Source organism: Parasteatoda tepidariorum, chromosome X2 (assembly GCF_043381705.1).
Source record: "Parasteatoda tepidariorum isolate YZ-2023 chromosome X2, CAS_Ptep_4.0, whole genome shotgun sequence".
Lineage (NCBI taxonomy): Eukaryota > Metazoa > Arthropoda > Arachnida > Araneae > Theridiidae > Parasteatoda > Parasteatoda tepidariorum.
The window spans coordinates 50,159,252-50,175,415 of NC_092215.1; the positions used below are offsets into that span (position 1 = coordinate 50,159,252).

General features: G+C 25.6%; 1 protein-coding gene across 3 annotated transcripts in view; it reads right to left on the reverse strand.

The window, feature by feature from the left end:
- LOC107437406 (attractin-like protein dsd) overlaps nucleotides 1–16,164 on the reverse strand; it is a 95,118-nt gene that overhangs the window by 10,831 nt on the left and 68,123 nt on the right. For all 3 annotated transcript variants that reach the window (XM_016049408.3, XM_043040918.2, XM_016049407.3), the window contains exons 14-21: nucleotides 14,766–14,904; nucleotides 12,692–12,901; nucleotides 10,674–10,874; nucleotides 8,340–8,417; nucleotides 5,270–5,429; nucleotides 4,641–4,699; nucleotides 2,037–2,201; nucleotides 1,742–1,946 (exon numbers count right to left, since the gene is read on the reverse strand). In XM_016049408.3, the coding sequence (XP_015904894.1) occupies nucleotides 1,742–1,946; nucleotides 2,037–2,201; nucleotides 4,641–4,699; nucleotides 5,270–5,429; nucleotides 8,340–8,417; nucleotides 10,674–10,874; nucleotides 12,692–12,901; nucleotides 14,766–14,904 (1,217 nt within the window). The remainder of the gene's footprint in view (nucleotides 1–1,741; nucleotides 1,947–2,036; nucleotides 2,202–4,640; nucleotides 4,700–5,269; nucleotides 5,430–8,339; nucleotides 8,418–10,673; nucleotides 10,875–12,691; nucleotides 12,902–14,765; nucleotides 14,905–16,164) is intronic.

Sequence of the window (16,164 nt, forward strand, 5' to 3'; positions counted from 1 at the left end):
AACAAAAAATTATTTGAATAAAAAGATTACACCTAAAAATTTTGGGACATTTGTTTTTTGAAGAAAGCTATTTTTACAAGCATGATTTTTACACTCAAAATATAATGATATCTTAATAATAAAACTAGAGCAAATTACAAGTTTCTTTAATGTAATCTGTTTCTGTTTTTACATGGTAAAACACTTTTTTCTAGCTTTTGATTGAGCAAACAAACTGATGCATGAATTGTGAGAATCGGATCAATTCAATACTGGAATTTAAATTTTATGTTTAAAATGACGGATAAAATATCTGTAAATGATTAAATTTAAACAAACAAAAATTAAAATTTCTGCCACAATGTATTTTCATAGCATTTCTCAAAATAGCAGGCTGATGCAGAGTAAGAAACAAAACTACAGAAAGTAAAATCTATTTTACTAATTTATAATTAATAAAACACTGAAATACGTTATTTGCTCAGATAGCTTTTGGAGTTGCAAATAATGACCTATCTATTCTTTAAGAAATGAATACTTTTATTTCCTTCGATGTGAAACAGTATTGTTAATATGTAAGAATAATAGAAAAAGTGTTTCAATTTATGCTAATTTCCATATAATGCCATAATATTTATCACTGCAAAGAAAAAAAAGGGTAGGCTGCTGAGGAACCACTAGCTGATAATCGAGAATACATTATTCCGTATAAGAATATAATTTATTGCAATATACAATACAATATTGCAATAAATCTAGAAAAATAGAAAGGTATCATCTGTGCATAAAATAGGCCGAATTTTAAATCAATTCATGCATAAGCTTGGCTTTAGGAAGTGAACTGCACATTCAAAGTAAATTACAGATATTGAAATTTTATCATATTTACAATATTAGATGCTTTATGTTCCAGCTAACATTAATACAGGTGAAGCATTAAAAATGGTGCATTTCAGATTTGAAAGATGGTAATAAATTTTTTAACAGGGTGCGTAGCCAAATATTTCCATATAAAATAAGCACCTTTTAAGTACTTTTTAAGCAGTCAAAAAATATTTTTAAGCACTATATACATTGACAAAATGAAAAATAATTTTTCAAAGATTTTTCATGATCATGATAAAATAACTAGTTTCTGACAAATAACTCTTTTCTTGATTATATTAGCCATAATAAAATGATCAAGTTATTTTTTGGTTCGATATCAGAGGGTGGAAAACGAAGTCTGAAATTGGGAATATCTTGCAATATGCAGCAGAGTTGCTCACGAGGGTGCAATAATCTAGCCGAACCCAGTTCAGTAGATGCGCATATGGACTCGCAAGTATTTCATCAAACATGTAAAATAATTGGCGCTTTCATACGCTATGGACCGACGGTACCATGGATAGTGGTTCAGTGACTGAAATGGATAGTGGTTGAATATATTGGGAAAACTTTGAATAAAACAAAGTGAAAAGCATGTTTTTGCATAATACGAGGCGAAAATCAACATGCTAAAGAAAACACATTTCATTTTCGAAAAGGGAAAATTAAGCACTTTTTAAAAACACCCAATGAAAAAAGCAGCTTTACGGGCTTTTAAGTAACGAAAATTGAAAATAAGCACGTTTAAGCAGTTTTTAAAAATGCTACGCACCATGTTTAAACTTAAGATTATCTACAATATATATATTCTGCACAAACTAACAAAGCAAATTCTAAATAAAAGGAGGATATAAATAAAATTATAACACTCAGCTAATAATATTTCATTAGTTACCTGGAAAAAGTAATAAAAAATTGTAAAAGATCAAGCTGCCTGTGCTGAGAAAAAGAGATTTGTAGTACAAAAGGGGTGTTGAAATTGAACACATAAACATAGAAAGTTGAATTGTCAGCACCAAAGACATGATCGTCATGTGAAAACCGAAGTTTAAAAGTTCCACACTTGTGATTTTCATCTAAGAATTTTTCAGGAGATGAAGCTGTAGAAAAAATTTAAAACATTAGCCTAATTATTACTCTTAATTTACCAAATAATTTACTTAATGCTTAAAAATTACACATCAACTTACATGAAGCAACTGATATATTAACAAGAGCTGAATCTGAGCAAGAAATCGTGAAATCAACATCTACATCTGGTTTTACAGGAATATTCATAAAATTGATGTTTGTGTAATGACGATCTTCCGGTTTTGACATATTAAAAGTGTACTGAAAGTCAATTGAGAGATTGTCTGGAAAAAAAATTTAATTGCCAGTGTTAACCAATTAAATAGCTATAAAATAAACACATGAAAATAGAGAACTATGAGCTTAAAATAATAATAACATAAATAAATATTTAGTACCGATAGAACTATACCAAACATCAAATGTTATCTTGGCAAATTAAAAAGAATTTATCATCAAATTCAAAAGAAAGAAAAATATCTTAATTTGCTAAAAAATTATACTTTATATTAATTTAAATTGCATAATTTCGAGTACATTTCTTTATTTTTCAATTTTTTACAATTATTCAGATATAAATTATTGTAATGCTAAGCAAGTTGCAATCAGCTGAAATGTAAGATAATATTTTTTTAATTTGCTTGTTTCATACTGCCACTTGCTATGATCATATTCATTATCCAAGAAAAAAATTTTTGAAACTGATAATATTTTTAAACCTCTGAGCCATAGTTCCGACTTTTTCCGAACTTTTAGCTACAAGCTTCTCTCCATCAAAAATCAGTTTCCCCGAAGTTCATCCCTTTGAGGGTTAATAACATATAGAACTAACAAAAAAAACACATATTTTAAGAAGCATATTTTTCTAGTTTTGCTCCTTGACAGGTCCAATGATATGTAACTCCTTTTAACATGTACTAGTACATAAGACTTAATTCAAACTTATTGTCTATCTTCAAAACCTTAGAAAATTGCAGCTAAATACAGTCAAACCTTGATCTATCATTCCTACATCTTTTGTTGTTTTTTTGTATGCATCGTCTTATTTTAACAGTCAAATCAAAAATGCTAATCTTATAATGTTAATAATACCCATTTAGATCATTGATTAAACTAAGAGATTCCAGAGCTCAGAAATTCAACTGATATTTAAAAAAATTTTGAAATTATCTGGATTTGAGAACAAAAACAGTAACTCCTGGTGCTAATGATGAACATACTGAAGAGTTGTTACAATGAAGAATAGGTATAACACCTAAAACTGATTGATGTTTAAGTATCAATTAATGAAATTGTTTAAAATTGTGGTGTTGTTGGTTCAAGAAATGGTTGCAGAAGCTAAAAAAGTGCTAAGTGACACTGACAAAGACAACGAAACAGCCAGAGCCAACATTTGACAAAGGCCTTAAGGTTTATACTACAATAAGGGTATGTATTCAAGCAAACAAATGTTAAATGTTAATTATTTGCGCTGAGAGGAAAAGAGTGTGTTTAAACCAATATTTCCAAATATTTTTAATAAATAAATGCGTCTAATAATTTTTTTTTCATATAAATATCTATGCATTAAGTTCATACTTTCTAAATTAAAAATTATTATGCGAATTGTAAATTTATTAACTTTCATTACTTCTTTATTATTTTTCATACTTTTTCAAGTCATCATTTGGAATTTTATATTAAATCCTCATTTATTACTTTCCCATATCTATTGTTTGCAATGAATGATCCCTTTAGAAATTATTTACATTCTATTGTACTTTAATAAAAATTATGTATATGACTAAAAAGAAAATAATAAAGTTTGTATCACTCTTTTTATTAAAATTAAAATTTATTTTTACAGCTAATAGCTTTAAAACAAAAGTTAGTTTAGAAGTTAAATAGTTTAGTATATAAGAGTTTTTCTTTCAATATCAACTATCAAAATCAATCAAATCAAAAAATACTTGAATAATAAATAACCAAATAAGTACAAAAACAAAACTTTTCTTCAAAATTAAATTTTAATTATGATATTATACAACTCACTATGAGTTACTAACTAACAAAATAAGATAAGACATCAAAATAAGAAACGATATTACTTAATGAGTAAAAGTGTAAAAATTAATTTATTAAAATATACAATACCCATTTAACATTATTATTAAAATACGCTATCTAATCATTTGAGATAAAGAGAGAGAAAAAACACAGCTACAAAATTTTAATCTTTGCTTTAAATATATTTGCAATCTAAAACTTATATTACTTTAGAAGGGCAGATATTAAATTTCATTCATTGTAATAACTTTCAAAACTCACAAACATTTATAATTTTATATATTTTAATTTAAAAACTTGAATTAAAAACATTTTATTAAAATTAAAAAGAAAATTTGTCAAAAAAATTTTTTTTTCCATAGTTTTGCAAAAATCCTTTTCGAGATTAAATAATTTCACATAGTCAGTTAAACAAATTAGACATCTGCTTTAAATATCCAGACGTGCCAACCTAGCAAAATTAACATTCAGGAGTTTCCCTAACANAGAGTTGGCACGTCTGAATATCAGTAATTGTGGCAATGATATTCTTTTGTGTAAATATTTTTGACATAGTGTAATATTAGCATATCTTACAACAAAAAAAAGTCATTCAAAATTAATACTGAAGCACACATTTTAAAGTTCCTATTTAATCAAAAAACAAACACAAAAAATAAACAAATATTATAACTTACAAAAACATGAACCATTTTCTTCCTCAGGATTGCCAACATAGTGATTTGACTCATCACACCTGTGTATTGCAATATACAATTATAGTTGAACAGTATTATAGTACATGCCATATTGATACAACATTAATATATTAAGAATAAAAATGTTCCTGACAATAAAGAATAAATTATAAATAATATAAATTATCAGTATTAAAAAAAAAGTCAAATCTTAATATGAACAATATAATTTTTTAAACTAGCCTAACTAAAACATAAATGCAAACATATAATAAACTGCTGAATACAATAGTAACAGCAAAAACATTAAGGGACAATATTTTCATCTGTTGCCAAAAATGTTAAAGATGCAGATTATGCTGATTAAATGATTTTTGCTCACGTAAAAAAATTATTAACTTATTTGTGGAAAAATACATTTTTTGTATAAATTTACATTATTGTTAAAGTAATTTTCTGAAATTTAGATCACTAATTTGCAATTAAAAAACTGATTCAATTGGTAAGTTGCATATGATTTTTTAGGAATTCTAAAAAAAAAAAGTTTGCTTAAATAAAAATAAAGTTTTAATAAAGCTTAAATATGTTTCATACATGTATAATTTTAGAAACTAAGAACTAATTTAAACCTATTGCAATGGGGTCCATTAATCCCTTTTGTAGTGCAGTAACATCTCCCAGTTTCTCGATGACACAAGTCACCATGATTATTACAAAAGCATGGTGTGCAGTTTCCTCCATTAACAGGATCACCATGGTAACTAGCCATGCATTGTTGACAATGGCTTCCTTAAATAAAAAGAAATATTAACTGCAACTATGAGTTTTTACAAATCATTTCAATCATGACAATCATTTCATAGCAATAATTTTTCAAATAAATTCATTTATCCTAATTTGAGTCTGGTCCAGCCATATAGTGCTCTTTGTTTACATTCTACCAATATAAAACAGGTGCTACAAAATTGACAGACCAAAGCCTACTTTATCAAAGTCGCTCGCCAAACAGGCAAAACGAGATTCCATTTAATTCAGTTTAAAAAAATATGCATAGATACTTCTAATAAGGGTTCCCAAATAGATTTTTGTTCAAAAGGCTGATACAAAATATCAAAAATGCCATTTACTTAACTAAATTGAATTCTTTACCAGCTTAATGCTTTAACAAAGTAAAAATAGAATAGTTCGAAAATTTTTAAATTTTATTTTTCAAATATTTTTAAAAATATATACTGAAATTTACCCTCTCACTAAGTCAATAACTCAGCAAAATATATTATAACTCATACATAAGCCAACTTAACCTATTTTGTTTAATTTTTATAAAAACTCAACTGCTTTTTACCATGAAAATTAATTAAATGATTATGAAATTCCATTTTCCCCCCAAAAAAAGATTAAACATTTATGAAAAATAATATACTTCAATAATGGCATCAAGGTATATTTGAAGTATTCATTATTATGTTACTGACATATTTTAACAAAAAATCAACTTAAAAATGCCTAACTTGATAACTCAACTTTAATAAATGGTTGGATTAAACCACTAAGGCTTGACATATTTGTTTACACAAAAAAATTACTGTCCAGCAATAATACTATTAAAGAGAGTGATAACTGCTATGAGACAGCAGCTACTAATAGATATTCTGACCATTTATTAATTAAAAAGAAATACGATGAAGGGAAATTTCATAATCACAATTTATAATCTTGATGAGCAGACTATATTCAATTTGAAATACCTAAATATTATTAAATCAAAAGATTCAACAGCTAAAAATCCTTACAATTCAAAAAAAAATATTAATAACAATTATTTTAAGTAAAATAAGTCTTGTTTTGTGCAAAATTGTACAACACAAAACAATAACGAACACATCCTATTTATTTTTACTAATTCAAAATTTCTAAAAATTTAACCTATTGAACGATAAACAGCTAAAGGCATTTAAAATAACTTTTAAAAAATAAACAATCTTATTTCACGCAATATTGAATCATAAAATGATTCCAAACACATTATTTCTTTTGCATTTAAATTATAATATCCCAGTTATAAAATAACTCAAATGATTTGTTACATTCTTGCAAACTGTTTCTCACCTGCACGGTTAGTTCTTTAAATTATTATTGATTGTAAATTATAAAAATAGACCACTGAAAAAGATAACAAGATGGGGTAGGAGTAATAATTAAATTTTGGAGAAACAATTCAACAAAATAGAATTTTCAAGCTCAATTAGTAATTTTAAAAAAAAGAAATCGACGAATAGGCCACTCCATTGGATACACTGCATATACAAAAATTTAATGTTTTAAATCATAAATGCCATGGCGTATCTCAGCAAAATTACGGTAATTGCATAAAAATAAATAAATACTGTAAAATCGATTCTTAAAAGAATAGAATATTACTAACTTTTGTTAAAAACAGACCTTTTTATAATAATTTATAAAAATTTAATGCCATGTGTCAAGTCATGGAGCTTGCAAATTTGCTTCCATTACAATGTATAGATAATAGGAAAGCAAAATTAATATAAGCTGACAAAAAAACTATTAATGATACTAAACATATCATAATATTTCATAATTATGATTGGAAATCTAACATTAAATACTCCTTTTTAAATGCCAAAAACAGTCTATGCAACGTTTCTAGTAGTCTATTTATGAAACTTAAATTTTATTTCTTTTCATAAAAATAGCTATAATATTTTTGTATCATATTGACAGTTAAAAACTACTTTATAAATAGATTTTAAACAGAGTAAAATTACAAAAGAGCTTGTAAATATTTTTCATGTATTTAACTTCTAAAATTTAAAGTTACAGCAACAAAATTTTTTTAATTAAAATATGTTAAGCATTCATTGAAAATTACTAAATAGATATCACATTAAATCATATAAATTACAAAAATTAATTAATTAATACTTTTCACAAATCAAAAAATTTAAATCCAGAACTAATGATTCATGATGTAAGCTTTTCTAGGAATGATTATCTTCATTTTTTTTTAATAATTCATGATTAAATAACATGATAAAATAACAATAACATGATAAATAATTATCAAAACAGACATGAAACAAATATGTCTGTTATTTAAGCATTAAAATTTCTTACTTTAAAATAATATTTGCTGCATTTGATTGGAAGTATCTATAATCTCAACATGCCAAAGTTCTTCAAAATAAAATCATTCTTATTATAATACTTAAATAATTCAACCATACTAGTAACATTAAACCAGATTTATTGCAGAATTTTACTGAAACACAGCACTAAGACATCAAAAAGAAAATTAAGGCAGTAAATGGTAAAAGGGGGTACGTAACATTTTTACGAAAATAAGTTTTTTGTTTAGGAATATTGGTGGTCAATTATCAAATACTTAGTAATTTTCTGAACTGCCTAAAGAAGAGAATCCAGGAATCCAGAGGAAGCAATTAAACAACTGTTTTTTTTTTTTTTTTTTTTTTTTTTTTTTTTTTTTTTTTTGGTTTGTCTTGAAAGTGCAGATTTCTAACTTAACCCCTTTTAACACTGACTTCTTCAATTGCTCACTTGCTCACAAGGCTAGACTAGAGCACAATTAAAAGCTTTTCAAACAATTTGAATTTAAAGAAAGTTTAAGGGTTAAAACTTTTTAGCACTAAAAACAAAAAAAATTGAAGAAAGATCAGTTACCTTCAGTAAGATGCTGGCATGGTAGTACGCATTTCTCAGTACCATTGACACAAGTACTATGACCATTACATTGGCATGCTAGAAAAATTAAAAATAGATTAAAAGAACAATAAGAAACTATTAATTTAAAATATAATAATCTTTACTCTCCAGATTTGCACTCTTTTTAAATAATATTGTATTCATAAATTATGCATAAAAATTTAAGAAATGCATTGCATTAAAAGCAATGGACAAAAATTTATTGCCATAAAAAATGCAAGGCAGATTATAACAAATTGTACTTTATCATGAGAAAACACAATTAAAAACTTCAGGAGAAAAAGTTGTAAAAAGGCAACACAAAAATTAAATTAAATAAAAAAAATAAGCAACACTTCTATTAAAATAATCACAACCCATCTCAAAAAATAATTATTGTCAAGAAAACCACATATCAGCTCAATATACAAAAAAAAAATAACAAATAAATAGATAGAACGGAATAATGGAAATAAAATATAGAAACTAATATTTGTATCTGGATTAGTTATAAACCCGGTAAATGAAACTCTCCTGCACAGCAGATAATCACGAAATCTGCAGATCAATTTCGTATCAATTTTAATACTATCATCTACAAGTTTAATTTTTTAGAAATATTTTTTTCTTTTGATTTCTTTATAGTGGTTAATGCGCTGTGCCACTATGTAAAACAATGCATACAAATGTGTGCAACTCCTCTTGAGCAGAGCGATTTTATTAAACACTAATTCTCTTTTTGAAACACCTCTGAATTTGTTTTATCAAAAACATAATGCTGAATTCCTAGATAATCACACAGGACAAAGAGTAAAAAAAAGTTACTTTATTAAAGGCTTTTACAATGTGTTAAGTTAAAATCCGAAGTGAAACTTTTAGAAATACGAACTGAAACTTAAATGTTAGCGCATGTGCGCATCCTTTGGATAACCTCCCCCAAATACTTCTATATTAATTGGCTTTACGTATGAGATCTGGATGTAAGATGTTATGTTTGTCTGCTTGTTAATTGTATACCATTGTTGATGTTGTTTAGCTGAATAAAATATGTTATTAAATAGTGTTGGTATTATCCTGGACCTTCTAAACAGTGACATACAATAGAAATATTTATTCCAATTTTATAAAGTACATTAAGCAAAATTTTAATTGAATTTGTCAGGATCCTGATTCCTCTCCCACGCATTTGATTGACCCCTTGACCAATCACCTTGGTCAGAGGGTGAAGGACACTGCAGCTGTCGTCCCCTACATTGGGGGTGGAGCAAAGGACTGTTTCTGATGAGAAAGAGGATTCTTAGAGACGAGATTCGTTTTGAACGCCGAAGAGTAGAGTTGTAATTGAACGATGATAGATTTAGTATGAACAAAAAGAAAGGGAGCAGTTGCGCTCCAAAAACATTATACTCAACAGCTCATGTCTCTATTTGTAACTTTTCTGTAAATAATTCTATAATCAAAAATTTAATAATAAATAAGCTATAATTGAAATAGTCCTTGGTCATCATTAAGAGGACATAAAAACGAACCAAGAGACAAAATGTCTCACAGAATTTAAATAACTAAGTTTATGCATAGTTTTTAAACACCTTATATTTGAAAATTTCACTAAGTATGCATCTATATTAAGTTGATTTTTTACATTAATAATTTCTGTCTAACTGCTTTGACGTCATAATCAAATTCAGGTTTATGAAGATAGTGCAGGAAACTAATGTTATAAACTCTGCTGATAGGGTAAATATGTAATGAGATTGTTGATTTGTTTATTTAGTCATTTCAAAATTGGTGGAACAAAGATTATTTAACAGATAAACAAATCTAAAGGAAAATAAGAAAATTCAATAAGTAAAATTTGCCACAGTCTTAATTTAATAAAAATATTTATATTATAAAAATATTTATATTATAAAAAAATTTATATTTTAAAAAATTTAATAAAAATAATATATTGATGATATATATAACTCTTTTCTTATAACAATTATTAAATAATCTATCATGAAAGTGATAATTTAATCTTTTTTAATTATGTACTAACTTTATTGATAAGTTTTATTAAATATGATTGGTACAAGAGGTAAAATATGGGTAAATTCTGTGGAATCAAATTTTAGGGTGACTGGGATAAAAGATGCAGCCCAGCTCAAAAAAATAAACTGCCCTGGCAGAATTTTGAACAGGAGGCTTTGGCCCATCCAGGGCTGTCATGCCAAATATGATGTGATGTTGATGAGATTTAAATAAAATTAAGGCAAACAAATTTAAATTTCATAAGCTGAATTCATCACACATTTATTCAAAAAATTTTACCTGGACAAGTAGTAAAAAACCATTGCCCTGCAGAGCAAACAGTATTGTTCAATAAATATGTAGATTGGCCCATAACAACTGGCCCAGCTGCTGAACCTTCAAGACATACTCCTAATCCAGTCCCACTTCCATCATCACACCATCCACACCTAGGATTCTTCTGACATTGGTCACAAGTTTGAATATCTCTGCAGTTTAAACCTTGAAAAAATTATTTCAATCAACACAAAATAGATTTCTTTAAAAAAAATGAAAATAAAATGCAGTTGAACCTCAATCAATTAATCCTATATCTTGCTTTTCGTATGTATTGTCTTGTTTTAACAGTTCTGTCACAAATGATATTCTTATAATGTAAATAATACCTGTTTAAATTGTTTTTAGTTTATTTTGAGAGGAAAAACAGTAACTACTAATGCTATTGATGAAGATGGAAACAGATTCGTTGCAGTTTCGGGAAAAAACTTAGAGTAAGTTTAATGTTTATGTGTCAGTTCATGAAAATGTTGAAACTTGTAACATTGCAAGTAAAACTGATTTGATGAAGATAGCAAAAAGGAGCCACAACCAGTACCAACATTTGCAAAAGATCTCAAGCTTTTGAAACAAAGAGGAGCACTTACCGCATACTGGCAATTGATAGTAATATGTAACAATTGTCAAAAATTTATTATTTACATTGAGAAGAAAAGAGTGTGTTCAAACCAAAATTTCCAAATATTATTTTTAAAAAATGTGTTTATTCATTTTTCTTTTGCATTCTAACTATTTTTGCATTAAGTACAGAATTTTTTTGATTAAAATTCTTCATACTTATTGGAAATTTAGTAATTTTAAAGTCCATCTTTTCATTATTACTTTTCTTACGATTTCAAATTGTTATTTGATATTTTATGTTAACCCGCATTAGTCGTTTTCTCGCATCTATCATTCACAGTTAATGGTCCCTTAAGAAAGGATGGATCAAGGTTTTACTGTATACTTTCAAAATAAACGTTTAATGAATCTGTTTCAATTTTTAAAGACAAAGTATTTTATAGTAAATTTTCACATAAAAAGTTATTATTTAGATAACCAAATAATACATTTTAATTTTTAACAATCTTAAAATTCCATGAACAATTTTTTTTTTTTTTTTATTTTTATTATCAAATTAACCATAAGTATTTTTTTTAATTAACTGAGCACAAAACTATAGTAAAAAAAAAGTAAAACAGTTTGGAAAAGTAATAGCTATCAGGTGAGAATTTTTTTCCTTCAAGAAAATTTAATAATCTCAAGAAAAAAACATGTCAGAAAAGTAGAATATTATATGAATTTGAACCTAAAAATAATATATGTATATATATTGATAATTAAGCTTGATAATTAAATATAACTTGATAATTAAGTGATTCTTAACTTTGATCCTAAAAAAAATATATTTATTTCCATAATCCTTTTTTATATACAAATAATAATTGCAATCTGAGGTATTTGAATCGTTGTACAATTTCAGAAACTTTTCAAGAAAAGTAAGCATTAAATTACAAAGTGAAAACGTACAAGCATGTACAATTAACAATTTAATCCAAAAAAATACAAAAATTAAATTCATTATTTAACAGAATTCATTTTTTACAATAATTAATAAATTTATTATTCAAAAAAGTCTGCCTAGTAGCTGATTATAAAGATAATCAAAGGTTTGATTACATTAATTTAACTTATGAGTGTAACTTAGAAGGTATACAATAGCAAAAAAACTTTTATCACTTAAATTACATATTATTTTTAAGCATAATTTTGTAATATGAGGCCTCGAGTAACTGTAATATTTCAACAAAAAATGTCAATCAGTTAAATGTTTAGGTACCTGGCTAAGACAATTAACTAATTTTGAAGTACCTGGTTCAGTAAATCAGGTAAATATTTGGATACATGTCTAAGTCAACCAGGCATTTACATATAAAATACAAGATGAAATTTTGTACCAAGTGATAAAACAGGGAAAATATAATGCATAAATTTTACTATACCTCGACATTTTGTCATTTGAGTTGTCCATTCCATACACTGAGCAACAGGAAATACTGCTGCATATGCATTTGATTCAATGCATATTTGCTGGCTGCTACACCACATGCAAGGACCTTGAGTGCAATTTTCACAAGTGGTTCTACTACTGCAAGGAATTTCACATTTCACTCGATAATCATCATTAAGAATTGCTTTTTCAGTACCATTGCCTAAATGTAAAGAATACTTTTTTTAATGGAAAATAATACAATTACTATGAACTAAAGAGAAATAATGAGGATATAATTGTTTTACTGAAGAATATAGTTAATATGGTATTATAATTTAAATACATTCAGTCAAGATTTAAACATTTTCATATTACTTCATATTACTAAGAAATTTTAAAATTAATTGATTTTAAATTGAACTTAAGGGTCAGAGGAAATCAAACTAGTAGCTAATTTATGACAAAAACCAAAATATTTGCTTTGTTGAAACTAATAATACTATTTTTAAACACACTTAATATAATGTAATTCATTAAAATAAATAAATTTTAAGAACTATTTTGAAAACTTTCTCCTTCCTTACTAATTTCAATTTTAAAACAAATACCATATTGACTTTTAAAATAATGATGTTTCAATTTTAATACACTTAAATATTACTATAAAAGAATAATATATTATAAAATATTATAAAAGAATTATTGAGCTTCACATAATCAAAAATTTTCTATGACTTTTTCATTGTGTTCTATTTCCTTGAATTTAAAAACTATAATCTTTTAGTACAGAAATTCATGAAGAAAATTCCTATAGAAACATAACAATAAAATTTGAGGTAAAAGTTTAAGTTTTGTATAAGTTAAAGACATAAAATGTAATTAAGACTTAAATGCAAGATTTCTAATAATGATTAGAAATTTTCCATAAATAAACTTAATAAAATAAAAGTGAGAAAATTTCAAGGAATATTTTTTATTCTTATTTAATAAAAGTAAAATAAAGATTAAACTTACAACAACAAATATAAATACATTTAAAAACTTAAGAATTTATGAAATAAGAAGCTCTGTTATGAAAATAAAAAAAAATTTACGAAATATCAATTGAAAAACAAACATATTATTCAATTCTCTATTCAGTAAAGGACACTTAGTAGTTAAGGGTAAGTAAAAAAAATAATTCTCTCATTTAAAAAAAAAAGCATCAAGCTTTAAAAAAAAGGAAAGGTTCAAAATAATTTGAAATTTATTCTATCATAACTCATAGCCATAAGTGTGTGCAGACACTATTAGGGTGGGCTAGTAAGCTCACATTGTTTCATTATAATTGCACTTTTTATAATTTTTCATTCAACACGAACACCATAATTTCATATTTAAAAATAGTACAATTTAAAAAATCAGGCACGTTTAAATTTATTGCAAAAAAACTTTTCTGAATAATTTTAAATAAGGTATTTGTACATTAACTATTCATAAAACAAATGATAAAGCTTCATTCTAATTCATTTTTGTACAAATTTTCAATTTTGTACAGACAAAAAATAAAATAATAACCATAATTTTTTTAACGTTACAGGGTTTATAAACAATTACTGAGCATTTAAAATTATAACATCTCCAAAATCTCTGTATAGTTAGTTGAATCTTGAAAACTTAACACATAAAGCAAGTAACACAAGAGCGTTGAAGAATACCTCCTCTTACTATAGTGATTTGTTTGCACTATACTTAATTTTTTGTCACATAAGAAAAATTGTTTTCAAAAATAATAATTATTCATATTATTATACATGAATAATCATATACTATATTATTTTATAATATATGAATATTACCATGATTTATTATAATGAACAAATATTTCAAAAAAATATTCATTTATTTACTTCCTCTTTTTAACAGTTCTGAACATTCACAATAAGCACAACCAGCTTTCTTTACAAAAAAAAAACATTTCAAAAACTCTTAAATAGAAATGAATTACTTCTTAATCAATATTAATCAAATTTGAAAAGCATATCACAGATACCACAAGCACTTTCAAAATCATACAATAATTTTACAACTATGAAGAACTTTACTTGATTCTCGAACAAAAGTATAGCATTTTTCATCTGTTTGCCATCCGCAATGATATTCAGTATGGCAAGCATGGCAGTTATGGAGTTTGTCACAATTGCTACTTTCTGCAACTTCACATTTCTCTGGAACGTTAGTTTCCTGGAATTCATATTAGTGGTAAATAATATGCAGAATAAAATATTTAAATAAATTAATTTAGAAAGATCTTAAATCATTGGATAGCATTTGGGAGAATGTATCTTTCTAATGCACCTTTTTTCTATCTAATAACATGATTTTGCTAACAGAAGAATGCAGATTGCAATGAAATTTTCTATGAGAAAAACTTCCAGAACATCTAAGCTATCACTGTGAATGACAATAACCTTAAAATGCATATCAGATATCTTTAGTTTTTAGTTACAAAGCCTAAGAGTCAATGTATTTAAAGAGGGACAAGGCTAAATAGACATCAGTAACAAATGCAATGCAAGTATGTCTCAGACATATGAAATAGACACATAAATTTAAATTTGAGCATTGATTTTCAAAAATTCAATAAAAAGATAATTAACAGATAGCTAAATAGCACAAGATGGAAAAATAATGACATAATAATTAATCAGTGATGAAATATATGTGAAATGTAATAACTTGGAATGAAAATAATTTATTGAAATTAATTAACATTAATAAAAATTAAATAATACTCTGAATAACTTAGTAGAATAAAAATAATTTATTGAAATTGGTTTTTTAATATTAGAAATATTTAAAACATTTTTTTAATATTTTGATTTTATTAAAAATTATTAATAATTGGACATCTTTAAAGATTTTTTTTAAAACAATTTAAACTTTATTTGCCTATATCACAGGTAATTGAAATTTTCAAATTGTTGTTTACTCTAAGATTTTCAACAACAAAAAATTAAAAGTGCCATTTGGGAAAAAACTCTGCATAAAAATTCTTAATGGATCAATTGGATGTTTGTTTTCTAATAGATCTAATTTTTTAAAAAAACTATTAAATAAACAATAATTTCAGGCTTATAATGCAAAATAAAATTTTAATAACCTTCATTTACAATAAAAAAAAGTCATAACTTTTCATCTATGAATGAGGCAATAAATAAGAAAAACACTTCTTAATATAAATTACTGACTTCTCCCTATCTTAACAATAAACAACAGCAATGAATCTCTAAGAGAGACTGCAAGATGTGCCAAGTATGATTGAAGAGACAAAGACATTTAAACAATCAATATTTTTTTCAAAGATTTGTTTTTAATAAACTGTATTTAAAAAAAAAGATGCAAAGGCTGCCTTGTTCATTCCCAATAGAGGTTAATTAATTTGAGCATGTAAAAATATATAGGTGAATTTTAAAAAATATACATTTCTTCAAAAAAAAGCAA